At 40.6% G+C, this 20,965-nt stretch overlaps 1 protein-coding gene across 2 annotated transcripts in view; it reads right to left on the reverse strand.

The window, feature by feature from the left end:
- The window catches only part of RPS6KA2 (ribosomal protein S6 kinase A2), a 274,831-nt gene that overhangs the window by 60,505 nt on the left and 193,361 nt on the right, over nucleotides 1-20,965 (reverse strand). For both annotated transcript variants that reach the window (XM_058021118.1, XM_058021119.1), the window contains 3 exons: nucleotides 10,626-10,706; nucleotides 9,763-9,842; nucleotides 6,685-6,791 (listed from right to left, as the gene is read on the reverse strand). In XM_058021118.1, coding sequence (XP_057877101.1) covers nucleotides 6,685-6,791; nucleotides 9,763-9,842; nucleotides 10,626-10,706 — 268 coding nt within the window. The remainder of the gene's footprint in view (nucleotides 1-6,684; nucleotides 6,792-9,762; nucleotides 9,843-10,625; nucleotides 10,707-20,965) is intronic.

Below are 20,965 nucleotides of genomic sequence, written 5' to 3' on the forward strand. Positions count from 1 at the left end.
AGTCTATACCAGGCATGGTTAAATGTACTTTTGGGACTGCAACCCCTAAACTTGTGCTTCAGAAGAGAACAGAATAAAACACTTGCCAGCGTGAGTGAGCATGAATGTGTGAACTCCCCAGACCTGGACCTGGAAAAACAGCAGGGGGAACAGAGCTCACAGAAATCAGCCAAAATTTTGCCCCATGCCCAGGAAGCCCCTGTGAATAACTATGCAATTCAAAGGGAATTTCCCCAGAAGCACTGATTTTATGCTTAATGGGTTTTAAATTTCATAATTTCCTATTGAAAATCCACACACACTTTTGTACGCACACAATGTGTGCTCCCCATACTTTGCCCTGGTTAAAGGGCTCACACCTAACCCTCATTAAAGGGATAAAGGCAACACCAACAGAGCTTTCAGACTGATAATACTGCCTGAGGTTGAGTCAGAGACATACAGCAACTCTGTCTCACGCTGTTTGCTTGAGCAGCAAAATGAACATATCCTGGCTTCCCAATGGATGTGTATCTCATATCCCCTAAAATGTGATCTACAGTTCCTTCCTCCATCTCATGTTCCCTAATCACCCTTCCACCATGGCCGTGGCCGCTGGCAGCTTCCTCTGTGGCCCCTGGCGGCGCCCTCTGGACATCTGGGTGCCTCCACATTTGCCATCTGGCAGCACAAATAATGCTACAGCCACTAACCAAAGATTATATTTCATGTAAAAAGAAAACAATATGCTAATAGTGAGGGGAAAAAAGGGCAACTGTTGCACTGAATTATTGCACAGTGAAATTAAGAAGAACAAAGTACCTGCTTCTAAGAATGCAAATTGTAACAACAGACAAATAGTTTTCCTGTGACAGTAGAAGCAAACTAATTATCTGATCATACTCTCTACTCTCTTTATCTTTGTCACCTTACAATTCCTTTTTATCCCACAATATCCATAGCAGACATTCTATTGCGGCAATCACAATTACTTTAGCTATGGTTTGCAGAACAAACTAATCTGAAATAAGATAGTATTATTCTATGGAAGGGGAAAAACAACCAGAAGCTCTTAATATGGTCCAGGCTTGAGAATAATCTTTCATCTAAATTAATGTTTTGAAATTATAAAAACCATAAAGAAGTAGAATGCTTTTAAATGCAAAGCTAGGTTACAATCATACTGAATGATAAACTTCAGCTAGAAGGTTTGTTTTCATTTTATTCTTTCAGTCTAATGTCTGAGTGCTTTTACAGGATACTGTCACTGTAAACCTTCTCTTCAAAGCAGTAATAACAGTTATTAGGTGAAAAATATGCCAACACCATAAATAAGCGAACCACACCTAGGCTTGGAACAAAAAATGCCACAAAAAAAGGGTGTCCTTAGAGAGAAGGAGACTGAGAGGAGACCTCATCCAAGTCCACAGGTTTCTCAAAATGTGAAGAGCAGGGGCAGGCACTGATCTCTTCTCTGTGGTGACAGTGAGAGGACCCTAGGGAATGGCCTGCAGTTGTGTCAGGGGAGGTTGAGGTTGGATATTAGGAAAAGGCTCTTCACCCAGAGGGTGGTTGGGCACTGGAGCAGCTCCCCAGGGAAGTGGTCACAGCACCAGCCTGACAGAGCTGTCACTGTGCCTTGCAGTGTTTGGACAATGCTCTCAGACACAGGGTGTGATCCTTGGGATTGTCCTGGGGATATTCTATTATTCTATGATTTAACATTTTATCATTAAGACCATCCCACAAACATTCAAATTACTTTCACTGAACTTGGTTTAAAAGTATGCCTTGAGAAGATAAAGGCTGGAAATCTCCATGCTAGAGGCTGGGACAGTTAAATTTGTAGTAGAGGAATGACACAGATCGAGTTACAGAAGTCCCATAGCAGAGCTAGGACTGCAGACTCCTTATCAACTTCTCTGCTGCAGCTTTATCACAGGGGAAAAAAGCTTTTGTTATGGGTTGTTGGCATTGTTTTATATCATGTCTTAAATCAAGGTCGGAACAATTCTCTCCCATTTCTCTCTGGCTCTCTTTATTTTTGGTTTTGAGTCATGTCTTCTGGGCTTTACTTTGAGCTCCAACATCCCCAAATCAATGTGATGTTCTGCCAAATCAAATAAAGCTGGAACTCTGGGGCTGGTTTGGTTGTTGTTTTTTTTTTTTTTTTTTTCTTTTGGTTGGAGTTTGTTTTGGTTTGGGTTTTGGTTTTTCTGGGGTTTTTTTGCTTTAGTTTGGTTTTGGAATTTTTTTTTTTTTTTTGGATGATACAAGTTTCTCTCCAAGTGAGAGCAGTTTTGCAGAAGATTCAACCCACACTTTATGTTAATCAGAAACTGTAGCTAAATTTTCAGGTGGGAGATAAAACCTGAGACTTTATCAAGAGTGTTTTATTTCATTTTGTTATGAAAGTACCAGATGAAGCAGTCAAATATCTACTAAAGGGATGAAGATTCTCACAAATTGTGTTTTGTGACATTTCAGTGTTCACGTGACCCCATGCTATCTCACCCTGCTGAATTCCTCTCTGCTGTAGCTTTGTTGACACCATGAAGCCAAAAGGGGACAGCTTACATCAATGGAGGCTTTCCACCACAAGCCTTTGTCTCTTACTGATTCTCAGGTCTCCCCTCTCTGCACAGGGCAGTTACATTCATAAATCAGTCATGGTTGGCAACACGCTGCATTTATAAGTGGTGTTTGGCTTTTTCAGAGTATAGAGTCTACACTGTCCCTTGTGTAAACAACTGAGGGCCTTAAAATGTACATCACTCCTTGTTAACCTAAGCCCCTGTTCCAGACCTCAAAGTGCATCTAGCTTTCTGAAAAGAGAAATGGTAAAAATTAGTAACAGTCTATCCATTTTCAGATGGTAGAGTTATTTCTAAGTCACCCATGTCCTTAAACCACAGCATAAGAAATAAAATATGCATCATATACTACCTTATCGTAAGTTCCCATTTTTCCATCTTGGTATTTACCATATTCCATGGTATATACACCATATTGTATAGCTTGATTGTGCAGTTCTTAAGTAAAAACATGCCTCACCATTTAAGGAACTCAGTGGCTTCCAGTGTGACTGAACAATACCTTGTACCACAAGGGATGCCACTGAAATCACCAAGACAACTCAAGGAGAAGAATTTGTCTGCAACAATTCAAGAGAAGCATCTGCTTGTTCTAAACAAGACTTTAACCAGAAAGCTCAATTACTTGTCTTTTTGAAGTAAGTACAGCTGACTTGAGAACAACTCCCAGCTGCACTTGAAATTAACTCATCGCTTTGAATTGTTAACATGGATTTTTGCTCAGGGAATATTAACAAAAAAACCCCCATGAACCTTAAATTTTAATGTACTGAGGGTTCTTCCAAGTGGTTTTAACAGTGCTGGTTTGGGTTTTCTTGTGGTATTTTTTTTTTTTTTGGTTGTTTGGTTGTTTGGTTTTTTAACATAAACAACTCGAATGAGCTTTATTTCAGCATACTCACAGAGCTGACAAGTAAACTCAAACCTATCAGCAGCTATTTTCGGAGCATCTAAATAACAGCAAAAGCACTGAACAATGAGAGGTCTAATGCAGTGCCTATCTTTAATAAAGGGGAGAGAGGAGGGGAAAGAGAGAGAGAGAATTGGGGAAATTATGAATTAATTAATTTATCTCCAGTTCTGCAAATCTGACAGAGCAAACCTTGTGCTATAATCATGCTGGTAATGCCTCTGCTGCAGATGTGTGCGTGATTCTGCACGTTGCACTTCAAAGGAGAGATGAATCAAGGGAAACCAAAGGGGAGTAATGGGAATGACTGAGGCCCTGAAAAGACTGACTAGTGAAGAAGAGTTCAGCACCTGGATTGTTTAGGGTACAGAAGAGGGTCTAAGGAAAACATGTTCTCACAACCCCTGAGGCTGCGGCTGAGAGCAGAACAAGCAGGTTGGGGCTTCCAGGAGGACAGGCCAAGGAGCACTGGCGTGCAGGGGCAGTGCAGAAATTTCAAACTAGGTATTAAGAGCAACACTTTAGATGAACAACTGCTGGAGCACTGCCAAGAGGCTTCCTGTGTAGAGCTTGGAGTCTTCATCAGCTTTAAACCTGGGTTAGCAGCACACCTGTTATGGTCTCGATCCTGCCAGGGGGCAAGGGGAGGATGAGAACATCCTGATATGGTCCTAATTTTCTTTAATCATCTTATTTAGAAAGATATACTTTCCCAGATGTAACAAAAAAATTTAGCATTTTTTCCCCCTGAGAGTAATTTTTTCAATCTGCTGTATGTGTTTCTTTAATGTAAACCTAAAGATCCAGAGAAATCATAGGCTGTCATGCTCTGCTCTCCTAGGTGTGACTGCACATAGGCTTTGCACTTACAGAGCTTTTTTCAGAGGACAGGGCTTTCAATCAGAGGCCTTGCTTTATCTCCAGGTATGAATTCCTGGGTCATTCCCTTTCCTATACAACAGTTATATTAATGCATGTTAATTTTACACTACTTCAATTGCTTCCAAATTAAACTGTATCACATTGTAATCCACTTAACTGAAGATCAAAGGCCATAAACACTGTATATACAACAGTGAGAAAATGCAAGAGTGAGGGCTGCCAACTTAACTTCACTCAGTGATCTCTCTGTGTATAGGTCTCCGGTTATGTGAGGATACTTTTTATTTCCTTCCAAAGAAATCTTGTCTCACTTGGCAGACCGGCAACACTCAGGGAGGGATTTTAGCAGAGCAGTACAGTGAAGGGGATGGCTGATCTCAGCTCAGACAAAAATACAGAGAAAACTGGATTCCATCTGTACCTTTTCAACATGCTTCTATGTGACAATGACAAATCAGTGACACCTTCCTTCCTTAGATGAGCTCCAATTTCTCAATTCACTGATCCCTGACTGGAAGCACTTCAGCTTGGTCTGCAGTAATATAAAGTGCTCTCACTTGCAACTGGAGTCATTGAGAGATGGTTTTTTGAGATGCTAAGTGACACTTCCTGCTGAGAACTCAGAAGAATCCAGGTCTCAGTATCTCAAATACAATGAACAATTTTGACATACACTTAATTTTACCCTTAGTTTCTAACTTCTTCTAAAGCAAAAAATTACAGTATATGCCTAAAAATGTAATGGCATTGTGACATATCTGAATATACAAGCTCACGTCTGGATACCTTCTAACAGCAGATTCACACACCATGTGTAATCTCAAAAATCAGCCACATCTAAGATCAGAGAGAAAAGCAGTGCATGGTCCAAATGAATGCTCACTAGAATCAAAGTTTAAAACAGAAAACCTACACCCGGAGTTATTCTATTGTGTACATGTTTGTTGATGCTGAATGGATAAAACAGCAATTCAGAATGAAACTGAAACCCAAGAGCTGCTGGCAGACGATGCAAGAGCCTGTGGCTGTGGCAGCTGGGTGTCACCACTGCCTACCTGCATTTCATATCAGAACTAACTGGTACTTTTCTCTCTCCAGTTGTTTAATTGTAGGATGACTTCCCATATTTGCCAAAGACTCTAGGTTCCAATTTTGGCTGCATAAATGGGCAAGACTGGAAAATTTGGTAGCGCACTTACAAAAAGTCCGCTAGCCCAAAACCCTGAGGGCTCTTGCTATGTACATCTGTTGAATTCACACAGTACTAATACTGCTACTACTAGTTTTCTAACCAAAACACAAAATTGAAGTTAAAATTTAAATCACACAGAATTGCAACAGAGTTAAACAGTCTCCTTCTCTTCAACTTCTCACCTACAAAGTCCACCTTCCATCACATTTTTTTGCCCGTGAGAGTGATAACACTCCATCATAAAGAAAGAGCTGCATATTTTTCAGTTTGATGTCACAGAAGGAAAATGCTGCTGTGCTGTTAGACTTTGAAGGCGTAAGCAATTGCCAAAAATTGCTCAGTGGTTATCTTTTATAAATGCTGGTGACCATAACATTAAAAAAGAACTTTGGAATGTTGCAGCCTGATTTATTTGAGTTGTCACAGCAGAATCTATCAAAGCACCAAGCATAGGGCATAGAATAAAAACAGTATAATGTCACTTCCAGTGACAGCACTGAGGGTGTCGTTTGCTCTACTGATGTGTTACAAATAAAAAAGAGAAAGGAAAATTAGGACCACATTATGAGTGAAAAATAGCTGCAAATATAAGTGAGAACAAACATTTTGGAAAATATTTTGCACAGTTAATACAAGTATTTTAAAAGCCCCAATTATCATGTCTCTCATGAGTTAACACAAGTTCTCAGACACGCTCATTTACTTTAAGCAATGGCTCCAGTACAACTGAACAGTGGCACTCCATATTCTGTGTGAGCTGGAAGTGGAGCTGCTTTGAGAGGTTTACACTGCATCAGGGGGAAGGCCAGATTAAAGCTGCAAAGAGAGAATGGTGCCACTAAAGTTAAAGTGCACAGGGATCTGAATTCTTTACTGAAATCATTCACAAAACTGAAGGCCAGGCACACAGAGGTCCCATCATACTGGAGCACAGTCAAAACATTTGGCCTCATGCTAAGATGGTATGACAGGAAAGCTGTGCTGCTGTTAGTGACGGTCTCATACAGTCTCACAAGAAGGAAGGCAGAGCCCCTGGCACCTTTCTCATTTAGCAGCGTGACAAGGAGCAGAAGCAGCCTCAAAGTTCATGTATTTATGTTTCAGTTATCTTTTCCTTGTTAACTTACTTTTCTGGTTTAAGATCCCTGTAAATAATTCCAAGCCCATGGAGGTGGTCTAATGCCAAGGCCAGCTCAGCTAAGTAGAACTTGACATCCTCTTCTGTAAACATCACCTAGAGAGAAGGAAGACAAGACCACATCTATTTATTGGATAGTGGTGGGCTGGCTTGCCTTAAACAGACACAGGGAAGGAATTGTCTAACCCAGAATGCTGGAAGGGAACACCATATCAGGTTCAATTTTCCATAATTTGTCTGAACTGACATCAACAATTCTTACCAGATTCTCTCTATAAAACAAAACTTGATCTGTTGAGCACCTCTATTCCTTAAAATATGCTGCTCTCATTCATCTGTTTGACCTGTTTAGATGACATTATGCCACAATATTAGGAATAAATTATAATTCCTTCAGCTTTGGAAATGAACAGCAAAATTAAACACATTCAGTGCAGCCCACATTGTTTTCATATCCCTTAACTTGCTACAGTCTTGGCATTTGGTTACCAAATTCCCATTAAATAGCATGGAAAACCTTTTTGGGGAAGTGGAATACTTCCACATCTGAGGAGAACACACAGCATGAAGAGAATCAGAGGTGGATTTAAAACCTCATGCCTTGGAGGTCCAAGGAATATCTGTGCAGATGCCCTAAGCAGTGATGTGCTGTCAGACACCCAAGGCCTGAGGAGGTGCCAACTGAAGACAGTGTTTTCTGCAGCTGATATGGACACTGAAAGCTGTGTTTTAGGTGAGAAAAAACTTCTGTAAGCAAAAAACCAATAAGCTCTGAAAAACTCAGATGGCAGGAAACCCCTTTGGTTCAACTTCCATTATATTTGAGATCTTCTCTTCAATTAAATTTCAATAGTCACAGAGATAATAATGCAGAAAAAGAAGCTGATGTATTAGATACACAAGTGTGATTATGCATGACAGAAGTAAAATGAGTCAGCTGAATACAAATTTACTTGTCATATGTAAATGTAAATTCTACAGTAGAAGTTGTAGAGCTTAATTTTAAAATTAAGTCTCTGCTCTCAAAAAGGGGTAACCAAAATATCTGAGTGCTTTGATAAGCTGCAGACAGCTGAGAGAAAAAAGAGATGATTCAGAGTACAGATGCCACATAATTTAATTATTTCACTGCAAAGACTAGAAACAAAAACACAAGGAAAATAATAAATAAATACACAAGTGAAAGCTCTCAGATTTAATTGCATTAAATGTAAAAATAATTTTAGAAGAAATTCAAATTATTTATAAGATTTAAAATAAATAATGTAGGCAAGAAATTAAATCAATAGAATCCAGGAAAAATATACATATACACATAGTAAAAGTCAGATGTCTCAAAAAGACAGAGCAAGAAATAAGCAAGCTCTGCATGCATGCATGCAATATATATATATATATATATATATATATGGCATCTGACTTGAAGTCCACTGAAATCAATACCTTTCAACCAAATCTATAACAACCAATTGCAAACAGTTCAAGCTTTCCTAGAACTTCTTTCCTTGCAATACCTTGCCCCTAAACAGCTGCAAGGTATAGGCAGGCAAGGTGAGCTTGCAAACACTGAAAAAAGAGATGTTTTCACTGTCAGCTTAATGAGTCATTAACAATGGTGTACAGCACAGAAGTTGGTGAATTGCCCTGGACAAGCTTAGGGGAAAACATGAAGCTTTAGAGAAGTACAAAGTCTGAGCTGTTATCTTCCACTTTTGAGTTCCCTGCCTGTGCAGAACAGGGACCTGCCCTCTTAGGCAAGAGCCACATTTTCTGTCTTCTTCCATGAAATCAGAGAGGCCCTTGCTGAGACAGCAGCACTGTCTCACTAATAAAGCTTGGTCTCATGACAATAGCAGAAGGACATTTGAAATCAAAAATTTTAAAATCTTTTTCCTCATATTAAAAATAACTGCTACCAGGGACTGAATATTTATATAAGGATCATTATTCAGCAGTGTAACTAACTTGTTACCAATGTCTTCTTGCATTAGCAAACAAGCCTTAACAGCAAAAGCTTGGGGTCCCAAGTTGCAGTGCACACAGCATCCTGCAGCATGTCACTGAAACAGGAATTGAACGGGGGTGGGGAAGAGCTGGGGAACTTTTGACTGAAAAGACTGTTTTCACAGCTTTCTTAGTCCATCAGTAGCTCCCCAAACTCAAGAAGAGCTACAGAGCTTCCCCTCAAGATGGCATTTGAAAGGTTCCTGTCATTAAAGACTGTGATAAGTGGTTGCCTGCATCCCTGACCCCAGACCCTTAGAAGTACCAAGGGCTGGGGACATCATGTTGGGAACAGACAACTGCAGGGCACCATCCTGTCTCACTGGAGCCTCCTGCACTCCTGCAGGGATCTCTGTGGGACCGCTGGCTCACAGAGGTTTGGAGATTCAGGAAAGAGCTAAACAAACCTAGAAAACCTACTGTGACTGCTCTGTGTGGGCATCAGCGAGACTCGGGTTTGGGACATTCCCTGCCTGCCAATCCCTCTCCAGAGGCACGGCATGCAGAGGACAGGGGAGGGATGAGAGCCTGGGGAGGGCATGGAAGCAGCAGCTGCCCCTGGCAGTCAGGAGGAGGGCAGGTGAGGGCTGTGAGAGTCACTCTCCCATGTCGGGGCTGGTGGGTGGCCCTCAACCTGCTCCCAGCAGGGGCTGGCCCTGACCCACGGCCATCTCTTCCCTCTGCTGGCAGTGTCTGTGTTTTTCCAGTGGTTCTGCGCTCATCCCTAGGGCAAAATGTATAGGGGATTGATTTATCAGGCTGTTTCTCATCACATCCAAGACTTAGTCTGGAAGCATCAAGTCTGGGGATATTTTGCTGTGGGAATGGCTTAGCAGTGGAGCAGTTTTCTCTGGCAGTGATGCCTACATGGTATCTGCTGCATTACCTCTGGCATAATTCAAATACAATTATTAAGAACCCACTTAACCATGCAAGATGAGATAGCTCCATTACATATATAGATGACTATTCCCAAGGCCATTTTTCATTCCCCTGAACTCAATTTGAGTTCTGAAAATCCAAGAGAGTCTTTGATTTCTGAGTTATAGATCTATCAGCTTACCTCTTTGGAGAGTCTGGTGAAAAGGTCCCCTCCCCGCAGGAAATCTAGTATTAGGTACAACTTTCCCTCTGTTTGAAATGCTGCATTAGAAAAGGATGAAGATGTTGGAAGTTTGAATCAAGATAAAGCTCCCAATGAGTAAGTCCTGTTGACTAGCAGTGTATCATTCATGCCATTGCTTCACTGTCACTTCAAAACTTTGAGAACCAAAAAACCCCATTTCTGTATAGAACTTGGCAATTGAGCTTTGGGTATGGAAAAAAATAGTGTCAATTGAGAGACAACTATGCATTACTGATATATTCGTTTCTGCATTAAGCACCTATAAATTAACAGTGTTTCCCACTCCATGGGGTATCAGGAGTCACTGAGAGTGAGGCATAGAGAGAAGTTTCCATGTTTGTGTGAGAGAAGAGCCCACACACCAAATGTTCTTAGAATACCTGTTCCAGTAGTAATGGGGCTGGCGTGGCAGGAGGCAACTCCAGCAAGACACCACATTCATGTAAACATCTATACAAATTTAGGCCGGTACTGATTATTTTATTTAAATTCTCTTTCAAAACAATACCTGACAGCAGGTGAGGGTTTGGCAGACGTAAACACAGCAGTTACCCCACCAGCACTACCTACCACGTCAGACTTTATGACAGACTTATTTCAATGGAAGACTGGCTGAAACTTACAAGTACTGGATGTCTCCCTCAGCATAAATGAAGAATTTCACATGGGAAGCCTCTATGACTTTGTTAGCAACAGAGTCATAAGCAGGCAGTGGGCATCTGCACCAAAGTGTAACACATCTAGTCACAATTCCCCAACCGACTTAAGAACAAACGTAAATTATATTTTATTATAGTTACCATAATGAAGCTTGACTATGAAAGGATGGTTCACTTCTGCCAAAATATCTCTCTCCATTTTAGATCGTACCCGATCCCGAACTATAAAGAAAGAACAATAAGAACAGTGACATTAAGAGGCAGCATGGTCCTGGATACAGTACTGGAAAAAGGTTCTGGCAGTCTGGATTCTGATTCTCACTCTGCTGATGGCTTGCATGACCTTAGGACAATCAGACCACTCAAGTGTCCTCTATTTCTGACTGCCTGGTCTGTGTAGCAAGTTCTACAGGAAGAAGAACTGGTGTCTTTCCCTACACAGAGCTGCCCTAACTAAAATGACTGCAGTATTGCAAACAACAAGAAGGCAATTACACTTCACAGAAGAGAATGTTAATGCGAAAATGAAAACTACACAAAATTAATTACTTTACTTCATTTAAGATGAAACAGAATGTACCAGTCCCAGACCAAGTCGGATTAATCTTGCTTAAATTAAGTTATTGTATTTTGCTGATGTTAGCAGCATTTATGACGTATCACTGAATAGCACTTTCTGGAAGTTATATATATTTACAATATTCAAAGCTTCCAATAAACCACCACCCAAACAATCAGTAACAAAGAAAAATTCCAAATAAAAATAGTAACTAATTATTTTTGTGTGTAGAGATAAAGTTGTTGTGTGATAGCAGAGAGAAAAATACTTCTTGTGGTTGAGATGAATAGAGAGTAAGGGAAATCATAATTTCAGAGGTGAGCTGAGTTCAAGCTAAACAAAACTAATGCTCAGGATTTCATACCAAAGCCATTTAGCAGACTATTCAGACACTGAAGAGGATTCAGGTCCCCACATTACCAAATCTTGATCATAAAGACGCATTTGCATTTTCAGTCAATCACTACTTTATTGAAAAATATTGACATTTTCTTTGTTCTTTTCACAATGCCAATATGCTTTTCAGATGAAAGCATCTACAAGACACATTATAAAACTATTTCAGGTAGCAAAGCCTGAGATCTGTCATGGCAGGCATGTGTTGTGGAGCTGCTCAAAAGCTGAGTACTCTCAGTCCCCGAGTAAAGAACATACATAACAAAACCCCTGTCTATCGCTGTACTTCAAAAATTGATGCACAGAAATAGGTCCAAACCAGCTGATCTGAAAACCTTAAATAGCACAGGTGACATACTTGGGTTTCTTGCTATTTTGATACTTAAGTCAATAGTGATGTAAGCTTTACTAGCTCATTCAAACTACCTCGTAGAAAAATTCAAAACAGATGGAATTGCGGAATGGTAATCTCACCCCATAAGTAAAAATCACACATCCTACACTCACAAAATGCTTAACCTATGTGAAGACAGACTGTTTCTTGTGCTGCCCATCAGGGATGATGCCAGGTGGGAATTCGTGTTGGATAGTTGGGCATTGCTGGACGCTCTGCATAGTGCATTTCCCATTAAGCTTCGTTGGGTAGCTAAGGAAGGGCCTCCCTGCTTTTGCACCGCACAGTTGAGAACAGGCTGTCAGAACAGCAGCACACCCTCCTCCAGCCATCATTTTAACCTCTCCACAGGCCCAGGCCCAGCTGTGCAGCCCAGGGCTCTGCCAAAGCCCCGTGCCCTGCTCGCTGCTGTGGCGGTCACTGAGTGTGAACCTGTAATCACACAGGGCACCTTCTCCCCATGCACACACAAGAGGCACACCAGACCTAAAGAGAAGGTGGTGTCACCACAGAAGACATCTCACTCTCCAGTCATGGCCCTGTACCCACTCTGAACCTGTGGCTGCTGCATTATGGGGCCACATTTCCCTTTGCAAACCTGTCTTTTGGGAGCAGAAATGAGGCTTGTGAAGCTGGAGGCTCAGCAGCAGCCCAGACTGTCCCCACCTGGGCACTGCCAGCCTGGGCCAGGGCCTCTCAGGCACCATTGGGTGGCAAGAGCTCTAATGAGGGTGTGTGGCAGGGGGATGGGCTCTGCTCCCTGGGCTGGGACCCCCCTGGTGCCCCACCATGCTTCCCTCGGGGCCAGCTGGGTCCTGCCAGGGCATGGATGCTCCAAATTAGTGCTCCCATGGCAGATACCATTTTCCTCTTTAAAATCTTATCTAGAGAAAGATCCAGCAAGACAGTTCATAACACAGACACCTTACTGGACTGCCTTGGCCAAGGGCACTGGGCTGTAAAGCAATTGTGACAAACAGCAAAGTGCCAGTGTGAATTGCTGCTGACTGCATTGAGGTGCAGCAGCCTGGACCCTGCCCAGAGTCCTCTGGAGGTGGCTCAGGACAGCACCTGGTGATGTGGTTGCCTCTCTGAGTGGGTCAGTCTCTGTCTAGTAATTTTGGAAACAGTTTTCTTGATGTCACCAGGCTAAAATTGATGTCTGAAAGTTATTTTTTTTAAACTAGGAATGGGTTGTCCGATTATAGGTTTGCTGTCTTAGTGACTTTTTCCTCAATGGTTTTTTGTCCTTTTTGACAACTCTAACCAAAGTGCTGCTGATTCCCCTGACCTGAAACATCAGGGAGAGAAATCCCGCTGCATGTGTGACAAAAGCATCTATGTGCCACTTACAGAAAGCTGTTTCTGCAGGAAGATACATGCAGAAAATACACAAATAAGGTAAAAAATTTTCACAATCTGCCCAGAGATGTTTGGCAAAAAGGATTATTAATTGCAAATTATTTGCTCAACCCTACCTTTCAGTAAGAAATGTCACTGCTTAACCAGGAGTGAAGAATTAATTAATTAACTGATAAAGCAGGAATAAGGGGAGCTACAAACTAAGTTAATTAAATCAGCATCAAAAAGTATTGCAGCTGGAGAAATAAATCAGTGAACAAAACGATGGCTTAAATTTCATCCATTACTGTAGCCATGATATTTTATGAAAAATCCCTTTGCTAGGATTTTTCTCTTGAGAAGCTGAGAGGCCTCAGAAACAAAATGTAAACATTGATTATCTGCTGCTGCGGAATGCAACAGGTGCTCTGTGATTGGTCTCATGTGGTTGTTTTAATTAATGGCCAATCACAGACCAGCTGTCTCAGACTCTCAGAGAGTCACAAGCTTTGTTATCATTTGATTCCTTTCCTTTCAAGCCTTCTGATGAAATCCTTTCTTCTATTTTTTTTGTATAGTTTTAATATAATATATATATACACATATCATAAAATAATAAATCAAGCCTTCTGAAATACGGAGTCAACATTCTTGTCTCTTCCCTCATCCTGGGACCCCTGCAAACACCACCACACATTACCCTCCTCACTTTTTTAAAACTCATCATTTTGCCTCAAGTGGAGCAAAAGCAAAATAGGACTCAGGTTAGGAACTTGCAACTCAATTTCAAATTCTTCACATAGCACAGGAACACAAATAAGATAAGGCAAATAGAATAGATACATAAAAGTCTCTGCAACATCCTTTTCAATTCTATTGCGGTTATTTTAATCTGTTTTTAATACTGTCTGTTATAGGCTAAAGTAGAGAGCTAAATTCGAAATTCAAATCCACACTGCCTATGTCCATAAGACAAAGTATGTGTGTGGTGCCTAATTACCTGAGATATGGAGAAATAGAGGCTTTCTAAAAGTGATCACAGTCTCACTTCAATGCTTCTGCTTGGAAATACTATTTGCTTTCCTGTGCTCTTGTTCCACACAGTACTAAACTCAAATCCTCTAAAGAGCAGCCTTTCACGTTGCACATTCATCAGCAGAGCATTATTACAACATAAAGAAAAAAACAGCAAAGTGTCTTCTTGACACACTGGATGCAGAAGCATACCAATAATGTCACACAGGGACTCCATGTGCTTTTCTTTTGAAATGCATATCCTTCTGTGAAGGTGATTCTTCTGGAAGAAAGTCCCTCTGTGGCACGAAATATGGAACCTTTTAGACTTGGGGAAAGAGCCATTATATCACAGCTTTACCACCCAGCCCTGTGCTTCTGCAGCAAAGGCAGAAAAACAGATCTACAGAGCAGGAAACACTTCTTTGTAGAAGGGCACTCTGAGAAATCAGTAAGAATGCAGACTGGGTTTTAGGAGTCCAGAGTCTTGAGAGTCTTGGGGAGGTCATTTTATCTCCCCCCCTTCCTTTCTTCCCTTTTTTTTTTTTTTTCCTTTTACATGAAACAACACATTTGGCTTTAAAGAAATCAAAGAGTTGCCTCTGTTTGTTGTATTTTAAAGTAGCCTTGATGCTCCACTGTTGAGATTCGGAATGACAGATGTCTCTAAATCAATACAACACTTTAGTATTGAACTTCCATTTCTAGTCTTTATCACCTATTCATTATCCTCTCTGTTTGTAAAAGTTAATTAAATCTCTCACTATCCCTCTGAAGTACCTCTGCTCAATTTTACAACAAAGAGAATTAAAGACAGATTGATGAAGTCTGATGGTACAGAAAAAATAATTGAAAAAATAAAATCACATAGGACTTGTCAGGAGCAAACATGGCTTCTGGGACATTCAATCTCAAAATAAAACCTCAGAGCAGTAACCTGAGCCTTTGTCATGTTTTCCTCATAGCCTTGACCAGCAAGGAGCAGCCTTAAGCCCTACACAGCCTGGTGAGCTGAAGGTGCAACACAAGTTGCCTCCTCCCTATCCCATGGAGCCTCTGGCAGCTGCAGCCTCCTGCTGTTTTCTCACTGGGACACAACTTGGATCTCTCTGCTTGACCAAAAAAATCCACATATGCTGCAGGAGATTAAGTGTGTCTTAGATTTTTGGCTGAAATTAGCTGTTGGGCTCAACCCCATCATTAGAGAAACACTGACTGACAGACCAGCCAGACAATCACATAAATCTCATGTCCTTATGCAGAGGTGAAATTTCAAATTTTGTGTATTTTTAATCAGAACTGGGCCACTGAATAGCCACAGATTTGCTTATGCATAGCTCCCAGGTGAAACTGTTTCTCACCAGAGTCTGGGAGCTGCAGATGTGAAATGGTATCCAAGAAGTCAAATCCTATGGTGATGTATATCAGCAGCAGAGTGAGAATTACACCCCTCACAACTGCATAAACCAGTTCTAACTAAATTCATTAAAACCAGACTCAATAAGCAGCTTGATGAAGAGAAAAGAAAGCTGCCATCTGCTACAAGGGAATTTTCTCTAAAGATCCAAAAGCTACAGCTGGAAATACATCTGTTCACAACTTGTGCAAAACTGAAAATCTTCAACACCTCTGCATAGTTGCACCTGGAACTTTTTTTTCTTTTTATGGAAATCATACGTTTGATTTAAATTTATTTACCTTAGTGGATGCGATATCCTGTGAAATCATCAATAAAGTATTTGTTTCCTGAATTTGAGTGTAACATGCTCCTGTGCTCCATTTGCTTCAGTTGTACTGAAGTGGGACTTATAACTAATTTTATTATTATTACTACTATTGCAGGAAATAACAATTTCAGTACTAAGTCTTACTGACAGGCAATAATTACCTATACTCTAGGAATAGGCATAATTTCAAAATGTCAAATTAATAAGAAGGCTGGCCTTCAGATGTCCCAGTAAACACTATTCATCAGCAGTTCTGGAAATTATGATGAACTGAAGGAAGAAAATGGTTTCATATAGTTTTGCAATAAAGAAAACATGTTTGAAACATGTATGAGACAGTTGGCCTTTTATCCCCACACAAAATAGATATTTCAGATTTACTTCCAGCATACAAGAAACCATAACACAAAGATGACCAGGACATATAGTCCTCAATCCTACTCTTAAATACAGTCTAAATAAAGAGGGATGAATTTTTTTTCCATCAAACTTCTCTCCTATCTTCTGGGAGACTCTTTTTCCCTTGCAGCCCCTGCCCTGCAGTGCTGGCTAACTTACATGCAGCTGCAAAGAAGAGGCAGCACCAAGATCCATATTTCCTATCCATGGGGCATTCCAGTATCAAATGAGTGTCTGCCTTGTCTATGGAGAAGTTGCAAAGCCAAGAGAGGCAATGAAGAAGTTTGTTTTTTTCCTTGAGATGATCCAGATGTCCAGAAACTGCTGGGTCTCTTAGGGCAATGAGTTTTGCTGCTTGCCTTTTAAGCTTGGAGCCCAGCATGGTTTAATCAAGCCCTGCTGCCCTTTGCTCTGAAAACACACCTGTTTGGTGGTTTTACAGGGAGAGCTGAGTAAAGTTTCTGCATCACCTTACTCTGGGAGTGTGAAAGCTGTCTGTGCTTTGGCATTCGCCACAAATACTTCCTGCAGCAAATCATCAAAGGCAAAAATACAGCTTTTATGATTGAAAAGTATGAGGAGTGAACACTGGCTCAGGGATGAAAATGCAGATATTCCCTCTTATGCCAGCCCTTCTCCAGGAAAAAAATTTCCCCTTTATTCAGTCCCACCAGATGAAAAAGCCATTTGTATTGAAAGGGGCATTTCCTCTCCTTCAGAACCTTTGAGTAACTACTAATTCACTTGCAAGACCTGGCAGAAGTGAAAGGGGGTGAGGGTGGCACAGGATCTCCCCAAAACTCTTGGCACACCAACTCAGGGGAAAGTGTCCCTGTGTGAGAGTGAAGGGACCCAAGTCCCTTCTCTTTCATTATGTGAGCCCCTACTACTTTGTTTAATGGCATGGTATGAAACCTTCTGCCTGGTCCAGTTCAGATGGTTAAGGATGAGACCAATAATCTTTTATAAAATATTAAGTGAGAATTCCTGGAAGGAGAGGAAATGTGGTATTTCCTTTCTGTGTAGAATATATGTACTGGGATGCTGTCATTTACCACCAGGGCAGTTTTAGTCATAGGCTGAAGTAATTCCAGTAAATGTTTTTTGTAGGTCTGTTTGAAACTTGTAATTTTGAATATTTTTGAAGATGTTTTTGCTGTGGGTTTTTGTTCTCTAACTGGAACAGAAAGCCTAAATTCGGCAAGTTTTGCTAAAATTAAATTGAGAAAAATTGTTTTGGCTGCATCAAAGTACTCTTTGTTAAGGGTTTTATTTTATCTTTTTATCTCCTCCTTCTTAACTCTAATTGTAATGCACAGCTACAAAATATTGTTTGAAAATATATACAATCAAACCAAAGAATTCTGCTGAAATGTTTAATACTGATATTTGGTCAAGCAAAATTTCCCTCAACTGTCCTGTTCCTATGGATAGACACTATCAGAAATCATCTTTTCTTTATCAGTTGTAACAAAAATTCAGAAGATGATTAATAAAGAAACGCATGAGGAAGTTTTAAAACAGATTCCCTATGTCTTCCAGGTTTAGGGTAAACATGCAAAGTTTTGAAGTGAGGTTTTTGCAATTGTTTACCAGCTTAGCTCTGATATGGGTAACATGAGGCAGTGGCTGGACAGTGAGAGGTTCCTTTCTCAGAAGGGAGGGTTTGGATGGATTTGGTCAAAGGACAGGAGGCAAATGTTAACATTCTCCCTAAGCTGTCCAGACCACAACTGCACTATGCTGACTTCTCACTCTAAACACTGCTTCCATTAGGCTGCTTGGATGTGGTAAACACAGGGCCAGTCCAATCCAACTTGTTCTAACAAAAATTTCTGGATGAACATTTCAGTTACTGAATTGCAAAAATTCTGGTTTCCAAAACAAATAACTACTGTATTTAAGGCATCACTGAGGAAGCTGGTATAATGGCTTATCATCCAGCACTGAAGGCACACTTCATTTAGGAGATATGAAGCCCTGAGGCAGATTCTGTCTGTAAACCACACAGGATGAGGTTAACCAGGTTACTCATGCTACCTGCACACAAAAGAGACAGGAATTTAGAATTTAAATAGTTCTGTTAAATTGTGGCATTTAATGTTAACATTGAGACAAAACAAACCTCTGCTTTGCCCAGGACCTGATGGGATGCAGACATACTTAATACAGCTCTGCTGATATGTTTGCCTCATAAAAATGAAAAAGCATCTGTGAGACGGCTGTCTATCACTCAAGAAGCCTCCAGTGCCACCAGCAAGCAGGGTGTGAAGTCAAGGCAAGGTCATTTCCTAAATTAGAGCATAAGAAAAAAGCCTGCTCTTTTGCTGTTACCAACATGCTCATTAAAGCTTTGCAATCAGCAAGCCTTGGTCACACAGACAACAACAACAAAAAAGGCTGATTTATTGTTTTATCCTTTGACAAGAGAAACAGAGTCCTCAAACAATTGTGACTTGGTTTTCAGCCTGGACTCCACTACTGTATAGGGATTGTTGTGGAAGATGTGACCAAGTTTAGAGAGTTTCTGGGTGAAATCATGGCCCTAAAGCAGTCAATAGTAAAACCGCTGTTGACATTAATAGGATCTCACCAGCTACATCTCAGTCCCTACATACAGCTCTAAAAATATATGTAGCTGCTTGAGCTCTGAAAGAATACCTAACAGAAAAGGAAATCTTGGATTTTTTCTCCTATGTTACTGAGAAACTGCCAAAAGCTAAACATAAACAGTACTGAGCAATGACTACAGGGAGACAGGAGGAGAGCAGATAAATATTTAAAGGATATAAACATGGACAAAAGAGACTTATTTATCAAAATAAAATGAAAAATTAATATAAATAGGAGGAAGCAAGTAAAACAGAAAAAGAGGAAATGTAGGCTGTATTGGGCAAACTGTAACTGCATGAACCCCTATAGAGCAGAGCAATGGCTTGGGACTGGAACCTCCTTACTGACACATTTTAAAACAAAACTGAACAGGAAAAGTTAAATAACTATTTAGTAAGAAACCAGCCTTCCATGACCGCAGGGGAATGAGACTGCACTTTTCACTATGTGCTACTTTGCTGCAGTGACTCCACCTCAATAAAGGACATCTTAAAAAAAACAGAACCATCTAGATTTCATTATTATGCACAACTGTTTGGAAGGCTGTCTGAAACACAGCATTTATAGCAGGATTAATGCCCATAGCATTATATCAGAACATTCCACCAAAGTGACAAAAATACCAGAAACCAAAAATTCATATTGGAAGTGAACTTGAAAATCCTCTGAATAACCACAAGCAGTTTAGTTCCCACACAGTGCTTTTAATTCTGAGGTCTTAGAGAGCCTTATCAAGAATCATTGATCTCTAAGGCTCTTACCCTGTGGGTGATAGCTGTGGGTAAGGCAGAGGGGAAATGCAGCCCCTCTGGGGCCACCCAGCCCTGTGACCATCACTCCTTCCAGTGACTGCTAGCAAACCATACCCCTCACAAACACAGTGCAAACTTCCAGGCTTCCTCAAAACTTTGCTTTGGAAGTTGCTTTCTTTGTGCTGGGAACACCATGTGAAAGCAAAAATACAAAACAATACTTCTAAATGTACACTTGCAAATATTTCTTTCTCATGATAGCATACAAGGATCAGGATATTACCTAGCTGTATGACATTGACATTTTACATTTCAGAGCTTATTATATTCATAATGAAACCAAATTTGAACAGATAAGCATTGACAAAATCTATATAGAAGATAAATATTTAAAGGATATAAAAATGTAGGATGAAGATTAATTTATCAAAACAAAAGGAAAGAAAGGAATATAATTAGAAGGGGATATATGAAACAGAAAAAGGAAATGTAGGCTCGCTTTCAGCAGAAAAGTCAGTTCTGAGTTTACAGTGTTGATGAAGACAATTCCTTCTCAATGGCAACTATGTCATAACCCATACAAAGATCTGAAAGATGACCAGGGACACACTACAATTGTCTGAACAACTCAGGCTTTGCCTGAATTTACAAAAGTAATCTACTGCTGCTGAGAAAATGTCAGTTAAATTAATGTGCCATGGAAACCTTTTGAGTGTGTCAATTATTATTGCATGCAGACAGAAAATGCTATAGAGAAAACAGAAAGGAGAGGCTGTCATTGATGCTGATTGCTGGTCTCTCCTCAATCATCAAAACCTTCATTTTGGAGCAAACGCCACCGCCACGCGGAAGCTGAAACTGACATGTGTGACCTACATGAAAAATGTGAAAACACAGAATAATTGCGCTTCTGTAGAAACAAATCCCAGCTGGTAATCCCCCACACTGTGCCATCTAACTTTCATGGAGAGCCAGCCAAGTGCTAGCACACCTCCAAGAGCAGCAGAATGCCTGCCCAGCTGTTTGGTGAAGGTTTACAAGGGATCCAACTGCAGTGCTGTGAGGAAAACCATCACCAGTGCAACTGACCCCTCCTCTGCTGTCACTCTGACTTCATATGGCATCAAGTGACAGCGCTGACCTCACTGTTAATCTGTCCTCATGCTTGAAAGGAAATAAGGTTTTTCTGCTGTTATGGGAACCAATAAAAGCAGTTGGATGCAACTCCCAGATGATGCTTACGAATTTGGTTTCCAACCAACTACAAATGCACTGCAGTTGCAGGC

Source organism: Melospiza georgiana, chromosome 3, assembly GCF_028018845.1.
Source record: "Melospiza georgiana isolate bMelGeo1 chromosome 3, bMelGeo1.pri, whole genome shotgun sequence".
NCBI classification, from domain to species: Eukaryota; Metazoa; Chordata; class Aves; order Passeriformes; family Passerellidae; genus Melospiza; species Melospiza georgiana.